Genomic DNA, 25,124 nt, shown 5'->3' with positions numbered 1-25,124 from the left:
AAGGACGTATTTGAGTGTTTTTGGAGCCTTTGTTCATGGTTTTTCAGGACCCTCATAGTGCACAACGAGCATGAGGAAGTGATTCGCTGTTTGGTGAAATCACAAAAAAGGTGTCTGGACCCTTCTACAACATGCCATTTACATTAAAAATGTAGATTTGGTTGTAAAAAAACAACTTATCCTTTAAGAATAAACTCCGTAAGTATTACAACTAATGTGCCATAAGGCCCTCTCCTGAAACAACCTCTGAGTAGAGAAAGTCGATACATCTCAAATGGCACCCTAATTCACTACTTTTGACCAGGGCCCATAGGGTGACTCCTAGTGAATGGCCCTAAAGCTAGTGTATGGGCCTAGTGCGCCCCTGTGAGGGTCAACTTACACACTGCATCTCACGGGTGGTGAAGATGCGCGGCAACAGGAACATCTTGACGGGGACGGTGAGGATGAGGACGAAGGGGAAGGCCAGCGAGGCCACGGTGGACATCACGGCCCACAGCGCCGCCAGACACACTAGCTGGATCAGTGTGTACAGGTGCATCCGCAGCGTTTTCACCTGGGGGACACAGTTACTATTAGTTAATAACGTTGATTACCGTAATACACACGAAAGGGGACAATGAAAATCATGAGTATGTAATACGGTATAGCGCATACACAGTGTACAAAACATTAGGAACACCTTCCTAATATTGAGTTGCAACCCTTTTGCCCTCAGAACAGCCTCAATTCGCCAGGGCATGGACTCTACAAGGTATCAAATGCGTTCCAAAGGGATGCTGGCCTATGTTGACTCCGATGCTTCCCACAGTTGTGTCAAGTTGGCTGGATGTCCTTTGGATGGTGGACCATTCTTGATACACATGGGAAACTGTTGAGCAAGAAAAACCCAGCAGCGTTGCAGTTCTTGACACACTCAAACCGGTGCGCCTGGCACCTACTACCATACCCTGTTCAAAGGCACTTAAATTTTTTGTCTTGCCCATTCAACCTCTGAATGGCACACATACACAATCCATGTCTCAGTTGTCTCAAGGCTTTAAAATCCTTCTTTAACCTGTCTCCTCCCCTCATAGCTTTCACCTGGTCAGTCTATGTCATGGAAAGAGCAGGTGTTCGTAATGTTTTGTAAACTCAGTGTATGTATACAAAATCTGGTATCCCCTTGGTGGAAATAGCCTCTATGGGTTTATATAGTGCAGGGATGGGCAACTGGCGGCGGCCCCACTTTTGTAGGCCCGTGGATCAATTTCCGAAAAATAAATAATAATAATTATCTTATGTCAGTCACTGACAGTCACTCAATTAGCCTATGTCAGAATTTTTGTTTTGTTTATTTGGTAAGTTAGTCTAGCCAGCTTTCTGAAGTAATCATGATTTAATTACCAATCGGGCACATGACCAGGGGACCTAACCTCCAGGGGGGCCCCATTGATTTTGTAATTTACTCTCACTCAGATATCATATGAACATTACATTTACATTTACATTATGGCTTAAATCAGGGCAAAATGTATAGAATTGTAGGAAATTAGCTTAAAAATTGCAAATATTTCTCTCCACCCTATGGCAAAATGTGTAGAATTGCATCATTTTCCCCCCTCTGCTGTCAAGAGGGGGGTATGTTTGCTCGCAAGGTGGGGTGGGCCCCCCAACAAAATGTAAGCTAGGGCTGGCTCTGACTGCATGTGTGGGTATGGATGCGGGTATGCAGGCCCACGAGCCACTGCAGCCCCTCATGATAAATTCAGAGGTTTTGTGGCCCCCACCCCCATCAAAGTTGCCCATCCCTGATATAGTGGATTATACAGGAAAGGCTCTATTTGACAGCCTTATCACAGATCTGTTTGTGCAGTTTTGACAACTCCTTCTCATTAGACTGATCAGGGACCAAGCTATATATTCGATGTATTAGGGCCAAAAAGGTTTAGGGAACCAGAGCCTCGGTTTCCTCTCTGTGACTCTGAGCCGTGATCACCTTGCGGACGTAGGTGTGGTCGGGGTGGTACTTAGGGGGCATCAGCAGTAGCATCAAACGCTCGGTGAACTGGATTCCGTTGAGTGACATCACGCCCATGTAGAGGAAGATGCCAAACAGCACGGCGATGGGGATCTGACGCAGCAGGTCTCCGATCACTATTGAAAGGCCTGGAGGACGAGGGAAGAAGAGTTAAGAGATATTACTGCAAACATGACTGCGTCTCAATACTGTACTACAGTTGCTTCTTCTAGTAGTCTGACGTGAAATAACTACACAGGTGAAAGCAAAGTCACCGTAAGCAAAGTCACAGATATTTCGTTTCTATGTTTTGTTTTTATCCTGTGTCTTCAGATCACTGCAGAAGAAGGGGAGGAGTCAAGGGGAGGAAGCTACGTTCAACTTTTGAGAAGCACCAAACATCTTTCAGGCTAGTCTATTCGACATCTATCCAATAGACACTCACCTACTAAGACGGCCACCAGCAACCCTGTAACCCGCTGCTCCTTGATCTCCTGGATGCGGGGCTTGTCGCCGGGGGCGACCGCCTTGCTCATGACGGTGAGGGCGTTGGCGTGCGTTACGGAGCGCACAGTGGCGGCGGCCATCCAGGGCAGGCCGAAGAGGGCAGAGGTGCCGCCCAGCACTACGATCACCAGCAGGTCCAGGTGGAAACCAGAACCCTTCACCAGCATTCGCTCCTTCTTACTCACTATCAGACTGAGTTAGGGGAGAAGAGAGGAGGGCAGGTGAGAAGCAGAGAATGAGTCAATCAACTTGCAGGATAAAAACATCCTATCACATACAGTATATAATGTAATGTCTTCCATGATTTCCCGCAGTTTGTATACGATCCATTCACACTAATCATTTAAGGGGGAGCTCATGATGGAACACAGGGGTGATGGGTAATGTAGTGTGATAGTGTGTCTCACGTGGTGATCTGTGTCTCCATGAAGATGAGGATGAACACCAGGAGGGCGGGCAGCACGCTGCCAAACATCATCCAGATTGGGAACGGGGTGTCCATGCCTAGGGGGTTGATCACCCAGCCACGCTTCTCAGGACTGGTCACAGAGAAGCCACTGGGCACGCTCAGTTTCTACACAAGGTCAGGGAGAAGGGAAGTGAGGTGTTATAGAGGGTGATGACATAACATGCACTATTATGTCTTCAATGTAACTGGTTCTATATAATTTCTCAGTAAGACAGTAGTTAAGCTTATTAATCCAGACAATTCAATGAACAAACTAATAAAGGGCTTTGGAATTATTTTCATTGCAGTACTACTCACCTGTGTGTAAGTGTCCCGTATACTGTAGTCCACTAGGACCATGATGAGGATGGCTATGGGGACCCCGAAATCTCCAATGATCCTACGGAGCTGAACAACACAAAATAGTTCATTTAAGTTTGTATTGAATTGAAATCCATCCTGATAACCCTATTGTGCTTAGAGTGAGAATGAAAAGCGCCCCTTCTCCTCATAAAGCGTATCGGTGTCTTACCTTGCCGGGGAAGAAGGCACTGTTTTTGAACTTGCGCAGGTAGAATGCAATGAAGAAGGTTCCAGACATGAGCACCAGGGAGAGCAGTGCCGTGTTGGGTTCCCCTAGGACCTTCACCGGCACCACCGAAATAGTGCCGTTGCCAAGCAATAGCTCCAGGGTGCTATTTTCCATTGTGGTGTTCTCCGCCGTGCTGTTGTCAAGGTAACAGCGCTGCAATGGGTGCTCCATGAAAATCTGCCCGGCAACACAGAAAACATTCACATTAAAGCACCGCTTCACGCACGCACGCACGCACGTACGTACGCACACACCCCTCACTGAGATCACTTCAACACGGCTTCAGAGGGATTAAAATGGACATACCTGTAAGGTCCCAGCAAACAGATTAATCCTGACACAAATAATCCCTTGAAAGTCTTGTGTTCGCAAAGGTCTAAAAATAGTAACATTCCTGAAATCATAAGCCCAGATAATTGTCGGGCTGTCTGTCCCTTTCACTTTGTTCTCGGATCATGGCCACTCAACCACAAAATATTTTCTTAAGAGTGTAACTGTTAAGAAAACGTACTCATTTTGACCCCATGTTTTGAGAACAGTCCAATCTAAAGTCAGTTCCATTTATCATCAGTCAGATTGGATCCCCTCTCTATAATGTAAAGTGCTTTTAGCACTTAGAAGGGCACTAAATCGTTTCTATCAGTTTCAATACTATAGTTAACTGAGCGTCAAGTGTACAGTACCTTGCCTATTTTGGAGAAGGTCTCGAAGATGAAGATGAGCGAGATGAGGAAGGAGAAGATCTCCTGGGTGAAGCGTGAGACAAAGCGTACCAGGAAGCTGCCTTCCAAGGCCACTGTCGTCACCACGATGATGATGAGCCAGAAGCCGATCCACACCCGGCCTGTCAGGTACTCTATCTCGTTCCCCTTACAGAACTATGGACACACACAGACAGAGAGACAGCGAGAGAAAGAATGGTTAGGACGCAATTAAGACAGAACTGAGTATCGAGTTGTGACACTGATGGAAGAGTGACATGTGGCCGCACACACACACAGGTCAACATCAACGGCAGGAAAATACAAGAAGGGACTCTTATGCAGTAGTCAAGAATGTGATCTCAGATCCCAGTTTGAGGTAACTAACCGAGTAGAAAGCCTCTTCGAAGACGAGCAGGGGTCCGGAGAAGCCCACCACCAGGAGCGGCTGGGCCCCCAAGAGGCAGAAGAAAACACCCTGCACCGCTGTGGCCACGATCAGCTCAGACACACCGATCAGACCCTCAGTCTTCTCACCTACCACAAGGCACACAGTCAAGAACCCACACAGGCAACATTCAGAGAATGACCTAAGAATGTTATTTAAAAAGCTATGTACATATTCAATATAGCTCCATTGCCTACTTTAAAACACATGCTAAGTGTCTGGTTGTGTGTTGATAGAGGTAGATGGGTAGATGTTGTGGTTATTTTTGCTTCCTATTCATTGTTCCCCATTCTTCATGTCACTTTATTAACTTACACAGGGACATTTCTGTAAATTTGCCAGAATTTGCTAGTTGGCTGCATTTAACCCCTGGGACTCACCCAGGAGGCCTCCGAAGGTGATGGCGGGGGAGAGGGCAGCAAAGTAGATGAAGATGACGGCCGCCGCGCACTGGGCGTTCAGCGCGTCCTTGAAGTCGCTCACGTACTTTGGGTAGCGGCGCTTCACGTCTCGGATTAAGCCTCCGAAGGGTCGTCCAGTACGCTGCAGGGGGTCGTCTCCCGGCTTCCCGGGTGAGAGGAGAGCCTCTGGAATACATTAACACAGACCGATTTCAAATACTGGACTAGAAAAGTGACGTTTCTTTGGAATCTTTTTTGCATAAAAAAAAAAAGGAAACTTTTAAAATATTATCATCTGGGTCCATGTAACGGTCTGAGAAGCTAAGAAAGTTGCTAGGACATAATTTCCCTGTGAACAAAATTGCGGAATTCCCCACCTTTCTCCTCCTGGCTCTTGGGTTCCTTGGCCTGCAGGGCTCCTTGCTCCTCCCTCTTGCGAAGCATCTCCTTCTGGAAGCGTGCCACGGAGCGCAGCAGCTCCTCACCACACATCTCAGAGGGGGGCAGCACGATGCTGCAGTCCAGGAAGCCGTTGATGGCGTTGAGCAGGTCCTGGCGGTCGTCCGCCAGGTAGGCCGCCTCATGGAAGTGCTGCGGGGGAGAACAGGAAAAACACTGGAGTTACACTCATCGTCCTACAGTATATGTGAGCTTTCATAGCCACTGAACAAGAACAAAACAGGGTCACTCCATGTGTGGATTTTCTTTTGCATTCAGAGTTCTGTGCGAGATAAAATACCACATATTATGGTTATGACCATAGTAACAAAAACATATAGGGACGGTTTCCCGGCCACAGATGAAGCCTAGTCCTCTACTAAAAAGCATGCTCAATGCAGATTCTCATTGAAAGTGCTTTTGACTCCAGGACTGGGCTTAATCTGTGGCCAGGAAACCCAGCCCATGATGGTTAAATGTTAGGTGTCAAAACAGAGGCATAAAAGGATGTTTTACTAAACCCCCATCAATTGACTCTTGCTCTGCTCTCGCCTCCACAATACAGCGGACCTGGCATCTTTTCACTCCCTCTACATTTTCTTCCTCCGTTTCTGCTGCTAAAGCCACTTTCTACCACTCTAAATTCCAAGAATCTGCCTCTAACCCTAGGAAGCTCTTTGCCACCTTCTCCCTGCTGAATCCTCCTCCCCCCCCTCTCTGTGGATGACTTCGTCAACCATTTTGAAAAGAAGGTTGACGACATCCGATCCTCGTTTGTTAAGTCAAATGACACCGCTGGTCCTGCTCACACTGCCCTACCCTATGCTTTGACTTCTTTCTCCCCTCTCTCTCCAGATGAAATCTTGCGACTTGTGACGGCTGGCCGCCCAACAACCTGCCCGCTTGACCCTATCCCCTCCTCTCTTCTCCAGACCATTTCCGGAGACCTTCTCCCTTACCTCACCTCGCTCATCAACTCATCGTTGACCGCTGGCTATGTCCCTTCCGTCTTCAAGAGAGCGAGAGCTGCACCCCTTCTCAAAAAACCTACACTCGATCCCTCCGATGTCAACAACTACAGACCAGTATCCCTTCTTTCTTTTCTCTCCAAAACTCTTGAGCGTGCCGTCTTTAGCCAACTCTCTTGCTATCTCTCTCAGATCCAAACCAGTCAGGTTTCAAGACTGGTCATTCAACTGAGACTGCTCTTCTCTGTGTCCGCTCTCCGCACTGCTAAAGCTAACTCACTCTCCTCTGCTCTCGTCCTTCTAGACCTATCTGCTGCCTTTGATACTGTGAACCATCAGATCCTCCTCTCCACCCTCTCCGAGTTGGGCATCTCCGGCGCGGCTCACTCTTGGATTGCGTCCTACCTGACAGGTCGCTCCTACCAGGTGGCGTGGCGAGAATCTGTCTCCGCACCACGTGCTCTCACCACTGGTGTCCCCCAGGGCTCAGTTCTAGGCCCTCTCCTATTCTCGCTATACACTATACATAGTCACTTGGCTCCGTCATATCCTCACATGGCCTCTCCTATCATTGCTACGCAGACGACACACAATGAATCTTCTCCTTTCCCCCTTCTGATAACCAGGTGGCGAATCGCATCTCTGCATGTCTGGCAGACATATCAGTGTGGATGACGGATCACCACCTCAAGCTGAACCTCGGCAAGACGGAGCTGCTTTTCCTCCCGGGGAAGGACTGCCCGTTCCATGATCTCGCCATCACGGTTGACAACTCTGTTGTGTCCTCCTCCCAGAGTGCAAAGAGCCTTGGCGTGACCCTGGACAACACCCTGTCGTTCTCCGCTAACATCAAGGCGGTGACCCGATCCTGTAGGTTCATGCTCTACAACATTCGCAGAGTACGACCCTGCCTTACACAGGAAGCGGCACAGGTCCTAATCCAGGCACTTGTCATCTCCCGTCTGGATTACTGCAACTCGCTGTTGGCTGGGCTCCCTGCCTGTGCCATTAAACCCCTACAACTCATCCAGAACGCTGCAGCCCGTCTGGTGTTCAACCTTCCCAAGTTCTCTCACGTCAGCCCGCTCCTCCGCACACTCCACTGGCTTCCAGTTGAAGCTCGCATCTGCTACAAGACCATGGTGCTTGCCTACGGAGCTGTGAGGGGAACGGCACCGTTCCCGCTCAGCACAGTCAAAACTGTTCGCGGCTCTGGCACCCCAATGGTGGAACAAGCTCCCTCACGACGCAAGGGCAACGGAGTCACTCACCACCTTCCGGAGACACTTGAAACCCCACCTCTTTAAGGAATACCTGGGATAGGATAAAGTAATCCTTCTACCCCCCCTTACCCCACACCAAAAAAATTTATAAAAATAATAATAATAATAATAATAATAATTGTAAAGTGGTTGTCCCACTGGCTATCATAAGGTGAATGCACCAATTTGTAAGTCGTTCTGGATAAGAGTAAATGTACAGAGCACGGACCTTGTCAGACATGAGTGTGGAGATGGAGCGTCCGATCTGGTGGTAGTCCATGTTGGTGCTGGGGGGTCCCAGCAGGACGAAGATGAACCTGACTGGCACTGGGACCTCCAGGACAGAGTCCAGCTCCTCCGCCTCCTGCAGCCGCACAAAGGCCATGGTGGGCTGCTCCAGGAAGTCCACACTGCCTGGAGGAGGGGGGGGGGGGACATTAGAGGGTAACAGGGCATGCTGTTACACTGTACAAAGTGGGAATGCTTGATATTAGACTACCGTTTCAGATGTTATTTGACCCTGGCTGTGACCCCACTCTCCGAGGGTGTCTCAGGGAGAGTTGGGATATGCAAAAAAATACATTTCCAATTCACACACGCATATTAATGTGTGAAATAGTACAAATATAAGTACCCATCAAATATTATTATTATTAGTAGTAGTAGTAGTATTATGTTATTTGAAGTGAAAAAAGGTAACAGGAGACGGTTTCTGGTACTTCTGGTTCTTAGATTAAATAAGACCACTCACCCACAAGGACAACAGTGGCCTCAGCATTCTCTGGAATCTTCTCCAGCAGCTTGAGCTCATGCTTGGACTTGGACCGGTGTATGCCGATATTTGGAGTAGATTCCATCTGCTGCAATACCAATCAGGACAGACTTAACCCAGGCCTTGGTAACTCAATGGGACAGACTGCCCCCTCCACAAAAAATGATCCACTGAAGATTTTACATGATAGTTCAATATCCCTGTGTACACAAGTTGCACATACACACACTGACCTACACTCTTTAGCAGTAGAATAATCTGCCTAATACATTCCTCACTACTTATACACAGCACGGTTGAATACTTGTTTCTGATTGGCTAGAAGGGCATTCTAGAATGGACATTAAAACCAGATAATGGGACAGTTGGAAAAGATCGGGACACCTTGCATTCATGACGCAGTATGCGCCTACAGATGCAGCCTGCACTTGCTACAAAGTTACAGAAAGCTAAACCAACAACCACACAAACCGAAATTGGATACATTGTAAACGCAGGTCTAATGAGGAAAATCTTAGCTAGCCAGCATTGATTTGTTTTTGCAGACATCTTTTTTGGAGCATCTGATGACCTAATAACGTGGTGAGTGATGAAAATTAATGTATCTGGTCCCTACTGTTGCAGTCCTGATGCAAGTGGCGTTATGCTGTCAAATCCTCCCATATGTTTCTAGTTTGACATTTTTTAATAAAGATGCCAATATGGTAGGTTTACTAGCAACAAACTGTTTAGCTAGCTTCTAGCCTAGCGTTTGATATGCAACGCGATCTCCACGTAATGAACAGTGTCGAGTGTCCTGATGAGAAGGCAAACTTTTCTAGCTATGCCAGGCAAAATTGGCCAGAATCAGCTCATTGTTATGGATGTATCCAAATGAATGTCAACAGAAAACAGCTTAAACAAATGCAAATGCACTACTTTGCTGTTATTCTGGCTGCAGAGGTTGTGACTGTGTTAGCCGTAGCTAGATGGCTAGCTAGCAAGCAAGGGACAAGAACGATGCCAGTGAGCATGGCAACTGAACATATAGAACGAACAACTGGGTCACGTCCATAAATATCGAACAAACGACTGGGTCGTGTCTCTAGCAACCAAAAGATTAAAAAGAAAAATGAAAATAGCATTTTTCTTAATGTACTTCTACCGGTAAATGTGTGCTTTAGTATTGTTTTCTTTGGCAACTGTGGTATAATCGGGATAAACGCCTCCGTTCTGTACATTACCTTGGAATAATGGACGACGCAGTGGGACGAGGCGGAGCAGAGTCAGCATTTATCCCTTACATATAATCAAACCTATACTGTAGCTACCTGCAGGTCATTCTTCTCCATGTCGATGCGTGTCTCCTGCTCCCCCGTGCTTGTCGAGCCCATGAGGGGGTCTGTGACGGAGGGCTCTGGATGGTGGATGTGGTTGGAGCTGTGTTGGTGGGGCAGCAGGTTGCCAAGGCTGGCCGCCGAGATGTTCCTGGGGAAGGGGTTGTGGCTGTGCTCCTTCTCATCGCTCGGGTGACTGCGGGGGGAGGGAGGTAAAGGCACACAGAGGTTGAGCAGGAGATACATAGCGTGCGAGAGGGCAAGGTGCGACCTACCAAGCAAGCAGGCGGCGGGACCAGGGAGACAGGCAGAGACATGGCATGTTTAACATTGTGTGAATTGACATGCTGAGCTATTAATGCTATTTCATCTATGAGATCAGAAAATTAGACGAACTCCAGCTAGTTTTTAATACTTTTCCCGTTGAAAAACAATATCCAGAGTATAAAGTGTCCACACACTTAATTTGCTTAATCTACACAAGTATTCCGTACTTCCATACTAAGAGGGTTACTAGATACTCAAGAGTGTATTTTCCACTGAGCCGTCCTGGTTGGTGTTTAGGTGTAGTGGTGATGGTGTACCTGTGTTTGAGCAGCAGGGCTCGGAGCACGTTTGCGCGGTCCTCAGCCTTGATCTGGTCTGAGATGATCATCTGCTCCACCACCTGGTGGGCGATGCCAGGCAGGGTCTTCTGGTCCAGGTCCAACAACACCGCCCCTGGTGGCAGAGGGCACAAGGACACTGGGGTCACAGCAGGGCGGGCACACACACACACACGCACAGACACACACACGTACACGCACACACATACACGGTGTACAAAATATGTTAAATCCAATGCCTCCCACAGCTGTGTCAAGTTGGCTGGATGTGCTTTGGGTGCTGGACCATTCAGGCAGTGATTACAGCCTCGAGTCTTCTTGGGTATGACGCTACAAGTTTGGCACACCTGTATTTGGGGAGTTTCTCCCATTCTTCTCTGCAGATCCTCTCAAGCTCTGTCAGGTTGGATGGGGAGCGTCGCAGCACAGCTATTTTCAGGTCTCTCCAGAGATGTTCGATAGGGTTCAAGTCCGGGCTCTGGCTGAGCCACTCAAGGATATTCAGAGACTTGTCCCGAAGCTACTCTGGAGCAGGTTTTCATCAAGGATATCGCTGTACTTTAATCCGTTCATCTTTCCCTCGATCCTGACTTGTCTCCCAGTCCCTGCCCCTGAAAAACATCCCCACATCATGATGCTGCAACCACCATGCTTCACTGTAGGGATGGCGCCAGGTTTTCTCCAGACGTGACGATTGGCATTCTGGCCAAAGAGTTCAATCTTGATCCACAATCCTGGTTTCATCAGAACAGATAATCTTTTCTCATGGTCTAAGAGTCCTTTAGGTGCCTTTTGGCAAACTCCAAGCGGGCTGTCATGTGCCTTTTACTGAGGAGTGGCTTCCGTCTGGCCACTCCAACATAAAGGCCTGATTGGTGGAGTGCTGCAGAGATGGTTGTGTTTCTGGAAGGTTCTCCCATCTCCACAGAGGTACACTGGAGCTCTGTCAGAGTGACCATTGGGTTCTTGGTCACCTCCCTGACCAAGGCCCTTCCCCCCCCGATTGCTCAGTTTGGCAGTGTGGCCAACTCTAGGAAGAGTCTTGGTGGTTCCAAACTTCTTCCATTTAAGAATTATGGAGGCCACTGTGTTCTTGGGGACCTTCAATACTGCAGGAAATGTTTCGGTACCCTTCCCCAGATCTGTGCCTCGACACAATCCTGTCTCGGAGCTCTATGGAAATTTCCTTCAACCTCATGGCTTGGTTTTTGCTCTGACATGCACTGTCAACTGTGGGATCTTATATAGACAGGTGTGTGCTTTTCCAAATTATGTCCAATCAATTGAATTTACCACAGGTGGACTACTAGAAACATCTCAAGGATGATCAATGGAAACAGGAGGGTCTGAATACTTATGTAAAAAAGGTATTTATATACATTTTTTTTGCAAAAAAATTATAGAACCCTGTTTTCGCTTTGTCATTATGGGGTATTGTGTGTAGATTGATGAGGGAAATGTTTTATTTAATCAATTTAAAGGCTGTAACGTAACAAAATGGGGAAAATGTCAAGGGGTCTGAATAAGTTCCGAATGCACTGTATATATATATCTCGAATATGAAAAAAAATATTTAAACAAATATTGGGAGCAGCAGCAACGATTTAGGGGTGGCGGCAACGATTCATATAGGGGAAACACTGCACACAGAGTCTCCTTTCTCTAAACACACACAATCGCTCCCTCTCTCTCCCTCCTCTCCCTCAGTCTCTTCTCTCTCTCCTACCATGGGAGATGGTCTTGCGGAGCTCCAGCAGGCTGCGGAAGGAGAGCGAGGCCACGTGGGGTTTGCCCCAGCGGTCAGTCTCCTCCTCCACGTCCTCCTCAAACTTGATCCAACGGGCCGTCTCCCGCCACTGCATCTCCTGGTTCTTATCCATGATAAGCTCGTTCAGCTCCACAAACACCTGAGAGGGGAGACAGGCTGAATTTAAAGGGATAGTACACCCAAATTACAAAATGACATTGGTTAATTTACCCTGTAAATCAGTCTATGGACAAGGTAAGAGAGCACACTTTTAGCATGTTTGTCCAAAAACCAATGCAAGTCAATATTCTTGATATTAGCATTTTCCTTGTATGCCCATAGACATTACATTTGACATTTTAGTCATTTAGCAGACGCTCTTATCCAGAGCGATTTACAGTTAGTGAGTTTATACATTTTTCATACTGGAGTCTGAATTGTAAATGTTCAAGCCAGCATCTCCTTCAATCCAAGTTATCATTGAGCAATTCTGATTAGATTCAGTGAGGATCCGAATAGCTGAACTATCAGGAGAAATTGTTTTCAGTATGCTTAATGTGGCTGTATCTGCTTCTGATTTGATTATTCTCCAAATGTTGTTTTAGAATTAACGCTAGCTGTTCTCAGGCTCATGCTGTTTCTTTAAAGACAGTCAAAAATAATTATATAATAGAACTATATGTATATGTAATTGCTTATCTAGTTTCACTCTTCAAAGTGTGAAGTGTGAAAGTAGTTGGCACTGGTCCTTGAACCTATTGACTTCTTAAAACAATGAAAGCTGCATCAGACCTGGACTCAAATGCTATTTGAAGTCATTTCAAATACTTTATCTGTGCTTGATTGAGCTTGCCTGGATTAATGGACCAATAGAATAGTCAAAAAACTGCAAACCCGTCCATCTGACATTCCAGACATTAAACGCTCAAAGTATTTGAAAGATTTCAAATAGTACTTGTACCCAGGTCTGCGCTGCATGTTGACATCAAACAGAAACACACTCACCAGTGTTACTCGGTTATATTAATAACAAATATGCAATGACATTTTCCACAATGCCAATACACTTCTCAAATATAGGCAGTGGCAAATAGCCTAAGCAACATGCAAATGCAACATTTCAGTGAAAACCATTTTTATGAGCTCAATAGATGCTCTGTTTAAATTAGGTTTTTCTCACATATCCACAAACTGTGATGAGTAAAAATACAGTAGAAATACAGTAGAAACTATCATGAGTAGAAACACAGTATTACACCATACAGCCTTATCACTTCACAAAAGGCTGGTTAAAGATAAACCAATCGAACTCCATGCTGATGAGTTAGTGATACCCAACCCATCACTACCTGTTTTAGTACCAAGCCAACAACACAACTAATGATTATCGAGTAACCATACTGCACCTACCCTCACGTGCAGACCCGTCGCTACATGCACACACACACTCCTGGAACATGTATTTGGCCGGCTAAGCCGCCTCACCTTCTGGGGCCGGGCCATTTGGCCGGAGTAGTCCAGTATGACCATGCCGTCTGGCCGGGAGGCAGAACGGTACAGAACCACTGGCGGTAACGACTGGAAGGAGCGAGAGGGTGGAGGAGGAGGCGTGGGCTCAACATACTGACAACTAACACCGATCCGCGCACAGAGCAGGGGACCCTTACATCTACCCCCCACACACTCGTTACCCTGAGATAAACCTGTTGTTTACCTGGCTGCTGGGGACCTGTGTGTATGTGTTAATAAAACAGGGCTCCCTCTCTCAGGGAGAACCCGGTGTCTCCTTACATGAGCTCTTCTCTGCCCCTTTCTTTTGCGTGTGTGAAAGGAAAGAACTCATTCATAAAAAATGTATTGTGTCCTGCCCACTCTCCCATCCACAAAATTCAGAGGGGGAATATTTTTGCTGGATTTTCCAGTTGATGTTCCAATTTTAGTATTATTTATTTGTTTAAATATGGATCAAGAAGCAATTAACCATATTTACTTTTAAACCATCCTTGCCAAAAACATCAGCAAATCCATGAAAACCATCTGATAAATAAAACTCTATCATATCTGAAACAAGGGATGTGACAATGTGTCCCAACATCAGCAAAGGAGTGGGTACTACAGGTAGTATTTTCCGTAGCTCACCTCATGTGGGGTCCGGTCCTTTTTGTGGCTGCGTGTGCTGGGCTCCTTGTGGTCCTTGCCGACATGCACCACTTGGCCTTTGGTGCTCTTTCTGACCAGGTGTCTCCGTACCCCAGGAACATCCTCAAAACGATGGCCTAAGGAGAGAGAGGAGAGGTAACAACATGAAATGATCAAGTATTGGTCACCCCCATCCATTGTAGAGTTGCAGCTTTTTCCCCAGACAGTGGTCTGCCCAACACTGAGCTCTTGGCTCTGTGACGGCCCCCACTATCCCAATACCAGATCACATCTCAGAGTCCCACAGTCGCAGAGGCCAGGCTGTTGCTTTGTTCACCTGGCACTGCTGTGGGGTTGGGTTTAGGGTTTAATATTTTCCCGGTATTTTACAAATGTTCCATCCCGAGAACAAATCACTTTTCTCCCAGGTAACCAGGTATTTCCCGCCAAAACCGCAAGTGTCATTCTAAACCATATACAGCATATAAATGTCTGGATTTGGTTAGAGTTTTGAGCGGCATGAAAATTCAAGCCTGATACAATCTGAGCCCTACATTAAATAAATGTTATGAGCCCAATCCCAAAAAAGCCCAAATGATTGTGCCGTTATCAAATACATATGATAGGCTATAGGCTACCGTACATTACGCATGACAGAAAAACATAAAAGCCCATAGATGTATGCTCTCTTGGGTAAATAAATGAAACAAGCTCCAGTAATCTTTTTGAGTGTGGACTGTATTCCTGTACTGTATTGTATTATACTGTATCATATGGACTGGAATTTCTGGGTTAGATTTTTGAATGACTACCTCATCTCTGTATCCCACACATATAATTATCTGTAAGGTCCCTCAGTCGAGCAGTGAATTTCAAACAGATTCAACCACAAAGACCAGGGAGGTTTTCCAATGCCTCGTAAAGAAGGGCACCTATTGCTACAGTGCCTTCAGAAAGTATTCATACCCCTTGACTTATTCCACATTTTGTTGTGTTACAGCCTGAATTCAAAATTGATTCAATATTTGTGGACTTTGTGGTTGAATCTGTGTTTGAAATTCACTGCTCGAATTGTATGTGTGGAGTACAGCGGTGTAACACAAACATCTATTTAAATAATTTTAAATTCAGGCTGTAACACAACACAATGTGAAATAAATAAGTCAAGGGCTATGATAATACATCGCAAAAGGCACAGAATATATAGCGGCCAAATACATTGGCACACTTGCACTTTTCTTAAAGCTGCAATATGTAACTTTTTGGACGACCCGACCAAATTCACTTAGAAATGTGTAATTCTCATTAAAAGAAAGTCTAAGATGTGATAGGATCTGTTGTTGTATGCACACTATTTCTATACTTTCAATTTTTTGCATCTTTTACTTTGTTTTGCACACCAGCTTCAAATAGCTGAAAATACAATATTTTGGGCTATGTAAAATATATTTCACAGCTGTTTAGAAGGTATAATGATTCTCTACACTATACTTGCTTGTTTTGTCACAAATTAAGCGAACTATTCGAATTTTGGCAACCAGGAAATGGTGGAGCGATTTCTGCATAGTCCATCTTTAAAGAATTCCCTATTTCTTCTCAAATAAGTTGAAAAATAATGTGTTCTCCATACCTTGCTATTGGATTCATTGCAGAATTACCCACTTTATTTTTCTAAACTTAAGTTTACAATATTAATTTAGAAAATAAAGACATGGCATGTAGGAAATCATTGGCACCCCAGAGCAAGTACTCGGTTACACAGCCTTTGGCCAAGATAACTACAGACAAACGCTTCTTGTAGCCATCAATGAGCTTGCTGCAACTTTCTACTAGCAATTTGTCCCACTTTTCAGCAGCAAACTTCTCTAATTCTTCAATGTTTGAGAGGTACCCTCCACCAACTGCTGTTTTCAGCTCTTGCCATAGGTAATGGATGTGATTCAGATCTGTACTCTTCGTTGGCCACTCCAGAACAGTCCAGCGTTTCTTCTTGAACAACTTCAGGGTGCTTTGATGTGTGTTAGGGGGTTGTCCTGCTGGAAGATCCACAACCTTCATCAGACAAACAGTTTTTGGACAGTGGGTTGAACATTGCACTCCAAAAACACAGAGACCTTTATATTTTATTTTATCCAACTCATTTGTTGGCCGTTATCTTGGCCAAAGGCGGTGCAACCAAGTACTAGCGCCGGTGTGCCAATAATTGTATTTGTTAAATTAAAATCATTAACTTAAGTTCACAAAAATTAAATTGGTTTTGCAATGTTGAAAATCCAATAAAGTGAGGAGAGCAAACATTTTTTGAATTTCAACTTATTTTAGAAGAAATAGGGAATTATTTAAGAAAAGTGCAAGGGTGCCAATATATTTGGCTGCAACTGTAAATATATTAATCTCTAACAGAATTACCTATTTTTGATGCAATGGAGAGAGCCAAACACCGTTCTCACGTGAGCACCGATTTAAAGCAACGATACTCGAGTGATTTAAAGCAACGATATTCAAAGGATAGGCCGTTTTAAAACTCTGCAGCTGCAATTTTTTTAGAATAAGGTGACCCCCTGAAAAGCAGATGGAGATGTGTAAATTAGATGCACATTCAGTTATATTAGTCCTAATATTACTGTAGCATAGGCTATGACAGTCTGGATAATGAGGCTGGATGGCATAGACTATGCTACAGCAAATGTACCTGTCACGAGAAAAAAAGTTACCCACTGATGAAATGATCCATGCATTGTGAACTGCATATGAGATGCGCTGTCTGTCCCCACCCTGAGCGTTGATGATTGATCATGCAGATAGCAGAGAAGGCCGTAGAGAAGACCGATATAGACATTGCATATAACTTCACTGTTCCTTTTCACGTCAAGCTGTTCATATAAATAATTTATTATAATTTACCGGTTTCTCGCAGTTATTTATCCTGGGAAACGGTAGTGGGTTTGGGCGGGAAATCTCAGTAACCCGGTTCCCACTATTAAACCCTAGTTGGGTTACCAGGCTTGCCGCAAACCAAGGACAGTCTGGAAAATGGGTTCGGCAGGTAGCTTAGTGGGTAAGAGCGTTGTGCCAGTAACCGAAAGGTCGCTGGTTCTAATCCCCGAGCTGACTAGGTGTCGATGTGCCCTTAAGCAAGGCACTTAACCCTAATTGCTCCCGTAAGTCGCTCTGGATAAGAGCGTCTGCTAAATGACTAAAACGTCAATGTAATAATGAGGCTGGATGGCAGAGAGCTGGTCGGATACATCTCAGAGGGAAGGCGGCAAAGGGTGTGGATGATCCTGTCAGAGGTAGGAACTAACCTTACCTTTGTCAGTGGGCTCCTTCCCCGTTTGAGAAACACCCTGGTCGTTGAGCACCTTCATCAATTCATCACCTAAAACTGAGGGTGTAGAAAAATGACAGTATTTCTCCTAAAGAACGAGTTGTCCTGTACGTCCTTGGAAAACTCCGCGAGTGAAACTGGAGAGGAACGAAGTATCATCTACTGTCATTTGAGCCTCGTTCATTGTCTGGGTTTCAATGTAAGGTGTCGCTGTACCTTGTCAGACCTTGGGGCTTTGTCCACTGGAACCGTTCATCCGCCTTAGAGGCTTCACAATGTGTCGGACTCCAGTTGCGCGCGTCTGGGAAGTCCTGAAGTGGGACTCGGCCAGGGCAAGGTTGGCACTCTTGAAGGAGAGGAGCTTGGAGGTGGGCGTAGTACAGGCATAGAGCTGGCATGGGAATGAGGAACCGTGACCTCTACCATCTCAAGCTCCAGTCCAGGACTGGAGCTAGAAAAAAAGCAGGAAAAAGTTGCCATTCCTTGACCCCCACCGGACCTGGTTAGGGTAGAAACTGTCCAAGTGCATTAGCTAGTGGAGGTGCTAACAACAGGAGGGTTGAACAAAAGGGGAAGGAGACAGTGATCTAATAATTCCGATCGTTGAGCAGCGGCCAGCCGCAGAGTCACTTTCCCAGACTGCTTTGCAGTGTTGGGAAGCAGATAAAAGAAGATCCACACGAGGAGACTCCTGATGCGGTCAGGGACCCTCACAAAGGCCACACCCTCTATGTCACGTAGCCCCATGTTGGCACTGGACCTACATCAGATCATCTCCATGCAATTCAGCTTCCCCCACAGTTTTATTGGCACTTATGACTTGGGGGTTGTGAACCAGAGGGGCAGCTTTCTCAATTAGCCACCGGGTTGACTCGGGCCTGGTTCCAGGGGCCTCAGTTTACAGCGGGAACAGGCTAATTTAATTAGAGGACTTCGCTCCTATTCTGTCAATGTCCGCCACACTCTCTGATAAGCTGCCACTGTCCGCTGAGGGGTCGAGCCCCTGACGTAAATCACCCCTGGTGCCACTGGAGCTGGGGACGTCACAGGACAATGGGGGGTTGGGGGGGCACACTGACTCATAGTGCCCCTCATTAATGTACCCGTGTGCCCCCTTATTTCTCTATGTTTAGGGCATTCCGACCTTCAGTGGAGCCAAAGACTCTTCTCTTCACACAAGCATACACACACACACACACACACACACAGCTGCACACACACGAAGAGCAAGATATTAAGCACTTGATGAAGTAAAATGTAAAAAATACATCTTTAAAAATTAATCTGGCACAGTAGCCTGAGTGAACACTAAGGTCAGGGAGAGTTTAGATTCTTAGGTCAGGGAGAGTTTAGTTCAGAGTACTGGGCTTCCGAATAAATCTCCAAATGGACAAAACAGCCCTTAAAATGTAGAAGTTTGAACATAACATGCTGTCTAAACAAAGAGAGAATCCACATGTCGTCTTGGCTCTGAATTAAATGATATCTACAACCGTGCAATTAAAGTAAGCACTAAAACATTGCTTCAGTGGAGAACAAGGGCTGAACATGAAGTGACTGAGGCTGGCAATATTTCTCAAGACTCACTTTTGATCCCATCCAGGTCGGCGGAGGCCAGTGTCTGCGCCTCGCTCTCGTCTGTGGGGATCCGCTCGTACTTGGCCTGCTCGGTGCCAGTCATGTTGCCCGTGCGCCGGCGCTCCTGCAGGTCGTAGCTGCGGCTGGCCACGCGGATCAGAGGGGTGGGTTCGGACGGGTCACTGCTGGACGAGGCCGGACAGGGCTTTCTGGGAGAGGAGAGAAAGAAATTAGAGAGTTAATAACTTTAAGGTCAACAAAAGATTAGATGTGAACCTGGAGTGAGCTACACAACATAACTACATCTAGGAGACTGGGCCAGTAAATGACGAAATTCACATTTTCTGAGATACAAAAGGAGAATGGTTTGTTGGTCTCCCTCTACACTCCTTCTACACGATAGCTACATTATCAAACATACAGAAAAGCTCATTTCACAGGAGAATAAAAAACACTTAATCAAATGAAATCATTCTGAATGTAGCTATCGACAAACTAAAGATTGAAAATGCCCAATAAGAATTCATCCGTCCAGGCAGATCCTTCCGACACCGAAAAACACTCAGTGTCTCCAAAAAGCTGATAGTTTCAGAAAACAACTATATTCCAAAGATCCCTCTGCGGTCAGAATATTCCACTTGGTTGACACCTCTACCTTCCAATGTGTAGTGTGCAGTTTTAGGAGTAGTAGAAGGAAGTCCACAGAGTGATATTACAGCAGACTTGAGAAAGGAGATGAAAGGGGAGCCCACAAAGTTTTATGCCAGACCCAGACAAGACAAAGCACTAATGTGTCCCGAGACTAAATGCCATAGGTGGAGGGTCGGGAGGAGAGGTGTGTTAGTAGGAAGGGTTGGTGTTCTCTATGGAGACAGACAGGTGAAATATGGCTCTTTGTTCTTGCTTGGGGAATCAGGCCCTATTAGATCAGCACCCTGCAGGCTGCCTGGATGCCTGGGACATGGTAACGTTAAGTGTGTCCCGGCCGGCCCTAGGGAGACCGGGACACGTGGGCGACAGACACAGACACGCACACAACCTCTTTCATCCAATCAGCGAATGAGAAAGCCTCAAAGCGAGCAGTATCAGGCTACGTGCTACAAAAGAGTCCTTGCTGTGCTGTGCCGCAAAGGAGGGTGACACTCTTCAACTGCCAAAAATTCTCTCACCCGATCACATCATTATGGTTATAATGAAATGAAAATGGGGAGGTGTACTCACTCTGTGGAGGTGGCATCTTCAGGTTCGGTGCTCACGCCAGACTGGGGAACAACCTCCAGCCCTCGGGCAGGGTGGGGGATGTCTGTGGTAGGTGTGGCCAGGCGATCTTCATCTGACAGAAAGAACTATGGAAGGAGAGAGAGGGCCTTGGTTACATTTAGGACTTAGACACTACCTGAGTTGAGAAGACTGAGTGTACTATATATATATATATTCATTCAACACAGAGTATTGAAAATAACTACTATATGGTTTATATTAAAAAATAAAACAAAAAAATATGCAGACATTTGGCAAATAAATAGGCTTTTAAAATAATTCAGGATTTCTTTAACATTTCCAGAATGAAATAAAACTTCATGAGAAAAGCTTGGGGGTGATGTCTGGGACAACTAATGTTGTATGCATATGTTCACACCATCACCGTTTAAAACCAGTCATGTTTTACGGCAGAACACAATAGTTGTCAGTGGCATATCAATGTAACCCCAAATCATAAATGATTACGCTTGTGTTGAAATATTCATTGTGGAAAATATGACAGAGAGATTCAATCTGTTGAACCACAGCCCCACCGCAAAAAAACATGTCAGTGTCCTAAATGGAACCCTATTCCCTATATAGTGCACTACTTTTTTACCAGGACCCTGGTCAAAAACAGTGTCCTAAATAGGGAATAGGGTGCCATCAGCTGTGTAAGATATGCATATTGCCGTTTCGCTAAACCGCCTTTAGTTAATGTGAATCCTGTTACAAACAGAACAACTGACAGAGATAGAAGTGAATAGTCAAGTAAATTAGAAAACAAGAAAGATGTCCAAGCAAACCGGGAACATTCCCAGAACATTAGATACGATTCTAATTAAGTTATAGTTAGGGTTTTCTAACATTAGGATGATAACATCCCAAAAATATTATTTTTTAAAAGATTTTGTTATGAAATATCCTTGGAACGTTCTCCTAATATTCACTAAAATGTTGTGCACAACATCTGTTACAACCACCACAGAACATGTCCCTCCCACATTCTGAAATTGCAGTTTTGTCCTCCCCCAGTTTTATTACATTTACATTTTTGTCATTTAGCAGAGGGTCTTATCCAGAGCAACTTACAGTTAGTGAGTGCATATATTTATATATATATATATGTATTTTTTCTACTTTTTGTATTTTTATTATTTGCAATGTGACACAAAAAGCTGCAACCGGGTGCTTTCACACAGCCTGTCAACACGCTCTGTGGTGTCCGCGCGGTCCTAAATGCCGATGGCTGAACACTCCAAACAGGCTACCCTCCGAATGGTCGGGTAGTGTTCAGGCATCGGGATTTAGGACCGCGCGGACACCACAGAGCGTGGCTATTATTACTATCTAACAGCTGTGGTTTGTACGGAAATGTTTTGTAGCCTTTGTTTTGTCCCGTTTCAGAAGTAAATGAACTTGGCAAGCTTTCGCCAGTTGATGTACGGCTAGAGAGGGAGCTGGCCAAAAGATGGCTAACGTTAGCAATTATTTCTGCCTCAATTACACTAGACCTGAATCAAACTATGAAACTATCAGCCAAACGATTGAAGATTGATATTCTGACGTTTTTTCAGTGCACTGTGAGTTTTGTTAGTCAGTATAGCAATGTAACATTATTAAACGGTCAGTTTCCCTTGCAAATTCCCTACTTTTCACACTGACACAGTAATAAACAGCTCTAACGTTACAGGCGTCACGGTCATGGTGCACAGTAGAGGTGTGCGCGGGACCAATTTCTTCACCCGCTACCGCCCGTACCCACTGGCTTTCTGTCCGACTCCCACCCACTACCGCAAGAACTGGTCTCAAACCCAACCGCAGTACCGCAATGTTATTTTAGGCTTATGTGACGCAGCTCACCTGCCAGCCATGGTCCCAGCAATTTTGCGTCCTAAAGGCAATATCAAATGCGCAAAAATAACTTAAACAGGTTAAATTACCTGAGATTCTCACATGGCCTTTATATTGTATTACTGGGCTATATCTGCCAATATGTTAGATGTAGTTTGAAGACCGCAGAGTTGGAGAGACTTACACTTTCTCTTGAGCTAACCTTTAGGAGAGGGAAGATTTTCAGACTAAGAAATAAGGGTGTTCAATATTTAGGCCTATTTCTATGCAATGTAGTAAGTTATAGCCTAATCATATACCTATTTAGGAAGTACATTTCCTTGGAAAGATAACTGCCCCTTGCTTCTCCGCCCATGCGTAGGCTATAGCCTACTCTATTTAATTCAGACCACATGCGCACCTGATCTCGCAGGTATGTCTACTGAACTGGAAGCAGCAAGAATGACGACAGCGACACTTGCTACATTTTGCATAGTCCTATAGGTTATAGCCTACCGTTTAGGAGGAGGATTTGCAGGCAGAGACAAATAAATGGGTAATCAATATTTATTTAAAATGAAAAGGTGCAACGCTCGCTCACCATAGTAGCCTAACCAATGTGCGCGTTGTGCCCTTTCCTTTAACAATGATGATTACATTTTTTGATTGCACTTCGACTCTCGTTGATTGAGCGTTCTCCACTTCTTTCCATTATCAATATTTATTTACAGACACTGTAGTAAACTAGTCTAATATTTAACCATTATCAATGTTTATTTAGACACTGTAGTAAACTACAGCGTAATCATTTTTCAGTTAATTTCATATTCAAGTTAACTGCCACGTGATTCTATTTCAATGAGACCACACATACTAGGCACACTTGAACTCTCACGCCCAACTAGGAGAGGTAGGCTACTGAAGTTGAAGCAGCGAATTGACTGTGTGAATAATGCGAAACATTTGCTTTTAATACAATTGATAGGTTAACGCATATAAAGCAGAAAGAGGACCGTTTCAAAATAATCTGTGGGACAACAATAATATTTTCATCCCAAAGTCGTCTGTCTGACCACCGCAGCATGAAAAACGCCGACCGCACCGCAATGATTGACCGCACCGACAGTAGGTCCGTAGGTCCCACAGGCACCCCCCGGGAATCCAGCCCTCTAGTGCAGTCAATACACAACATTATACTCATCATGTCTTAGCAGGGTCAGACAGCCAGGGAAGACCAGTCCACGGAGCTCAGGTGAATTTTGCAGTAGGCCTATATTAACAATATCAGTGAATGATACAACGTTTTTTTTTTTTATTGATGGGTAGACCTACAGTAGCTACAGGACATCAGTTTCAGCTTAAAGCTACAGTCTGGGATCTGGGAATAATGGTGATTTCAATTATTGAACCAATGATTATATTCTTGGATAATATAATGTATAAATGTACACCAAGGTCATTCTTTGTCATGTCTCATTTTAGGAGGATCAGATGGTGATAGGGGCCTCAGCAGGGTCAGGCAGCCAGGGAAGACCAGTCTGTGATGAGGAGAGGTGAATTTTTGCACAAACAACACTTTATTCTCTTGGTGCAGCAAACACTGGACAAGCCAGATACTATTTTAAGGCAGTCTGACAAACCTCCAAAGTTGATTTCCAAACTGTATCAAGGGCTGATAGAGGCTTTTCCCGATGACACAAAACATGTTAAAACAAAAATTTGAGGAAGACCTGGTAGAAGCTATTGATGTTGATGAATGGATACAGATATATTTGAATGCCCAGTCACGTTCATATCATCTCAGACATAAATTACTGCAGTTTAAGGCCATCCACAGAACGTACTATATGCCAGTGAAACTGAATTACATGCACTCAGAAATGGCATTCCTCTGCTGGAGGTGTAAAAAACAAAAGGGGACATATTTGCATATGTTATAGTCTTGTGAAGGCTGGCTGATTTCTGGCAGAGTTATTTTATCTCACCATGTCTACAGATTCTCCCTGTTTTTGTTTGCTTAGAAATGTTGATACTGGAGACTTATCTGAAGAAACTGTGTAACCAAGCATTTATAGCAGCTAAGATTTGATTTATTACAAGATTAAGGGTATACTGGGCAACTTTCTTAAGGTCTGGATGCCTTATATGGAATACAGTACGACTAAAGGAGTCTGTATTGAAAACATGCCCACGTCAGGGGAAATAACTATTTAGGGAATCCTTAGCTGCTGGGTTGCTCAGTCCTGGCCCTGGGGGTCTGCCGTCCTGTGGGTTGTCACTCTGGCCTTACACACCCAAAACCAATGGCCTTACACACCCGAAACCAATAATGAATGTTTCACTAAGATCCTAAAGCTGAGTGGGGTGTGTTGGGTTGGGGCGCTGCAGGGTGGTGGACCCCTAAAGGCAGGACGGGGCGACCCAGCTATATTGTGTGCAAGTAAAAAGAGCTCTACAGTACTATTAGTCCTATGAGATTAATTATATGGAGGATTTGCTGTTTCTGTGTGTTAATGTATATTTGAGGTGTATGTGGGGTTTTTGTTTAGTTTCCAAACCTGGGAATTAAAAAAATGAAAAGGTGTGAACTGGGAAGGAAATTGTGTTGGGAGAGAGTTGAGTTATTGACTACTGCAGGCAGCTCGGGCTGGCTGGTCGTTCTGTCTGAAATTTGATATAGAGGATGTCTTAATAAAGACAATTAAAGTCTTTGTATTTTTTCAAGAGTTTTTTTTCATTTGATAGGCTGTTGGTTAAAGGTGCAACAATATTTATTATTGAATTACCTTTGATCTAGTTC

The 25,124-nt window shown here is 45.0% G+C and overlaps 1 protein-coding gene across 2 annotated transcripts in view; it reads right to left on the bottom strand.

The window, feature by feature from the left end:
- The window catches only part of LOC121550044 (anion exchange protein 2-like), a 92,699-nt gene that overhangs the window by 2,038 nt on the left and 65,537 nt on the right, over positions 1 to 25,124 (bottom strand). For both annotated transcript variants that reach the window (XM_041862124.2, XM_041862125.2), the window contains 18 exons: positions 20,471 to 20,595; positions 19,259 to 19,458; positions 14,344 to 14,480; positions 12,184 to 12,364; positions 10,437 to 10,572; positions 9,847 to 10,048; positions 8,516 to 8,624; positions 7,994 to 8,178; positions 5,474 to 5,687; positions 5,076 to 5,282; positions 4,636 to 4,784; positions 4,230 to 4,424; positions 3,487 to 3,723; positions 3,273 to 3,362; positions 2,914 to 3,080; positions 2,445 to 2,698; positions 1,979 to 2,148; positions 383 to 556 (listed from right to left, as the gene is read on the bottom strand). In XM_041862124.2, coding sequence (XP_041718058.1) covers positions 383 to 556; positions 1,979 to 2,148; positions 2,445 to 2,698; positions 2,914 to 3,080; positions 3,273 to 3,362; positions 3,487 to 3,723; positions 4,230 to 4,424; positions 4,636 to 4,784; positions 5,076 to 5,282; positions 5,474 to 5,687; positions 7,994 to 8,178; positions 8,516 to 8,624; positions 9,847 to 10,048; positions 10,437 to 10,572; positions 12,184 to 12,364; positions 14,344 to 14,480; positions 19,259 to 19,458; positions 20,471 to 20,595 — 3,132 coding nt within the window. The remainder of the gene's footprint in view (positions 1 to 382; positions 557 to 1,978; positions 2,149 to 2,444; positions 2,699 to 2,913; positions 3,081 to 3,272; positions 3,363 to 3,486; positions 3,724 to 4,229; positions 4,425 to 4,635; positions 4,785 to 5,075; positions 5,283 to 5,473; positions 5,688 to 7,993; positions 8,179 to 8,515; positions 8,625 to 9,846; positions 10,049 to 10,436; positions 10,573 to 12,183; positions 12,365 to 14,343; positions 14,481 to 19,258; positions 19,459 to 20,470; positions 20,596 to 25,124) is intronic.

The sequence above is a fragment of the Coregonus clupeaformis genome, chromosome 34 (assembly GCF_020615455.1).
Source record: "Coregonus clupeaformis isolate EN_2021a chromosome 34, ASM2061545v1, whole genome shotgun sequence".
In the NCBI taxonomy this organism is placed as follows: domain Eukaryota; kingdom Metazoa; phylum Chordata; class Actinopteri; order Salmoniformes; family Salmonidae; genus Coregonus; species Coregonus clupeaformis.
Note: the sequence above shows the minus strand (reverse complement) of the source record. Positions and strands in the feature narration are given on the sequence as shown.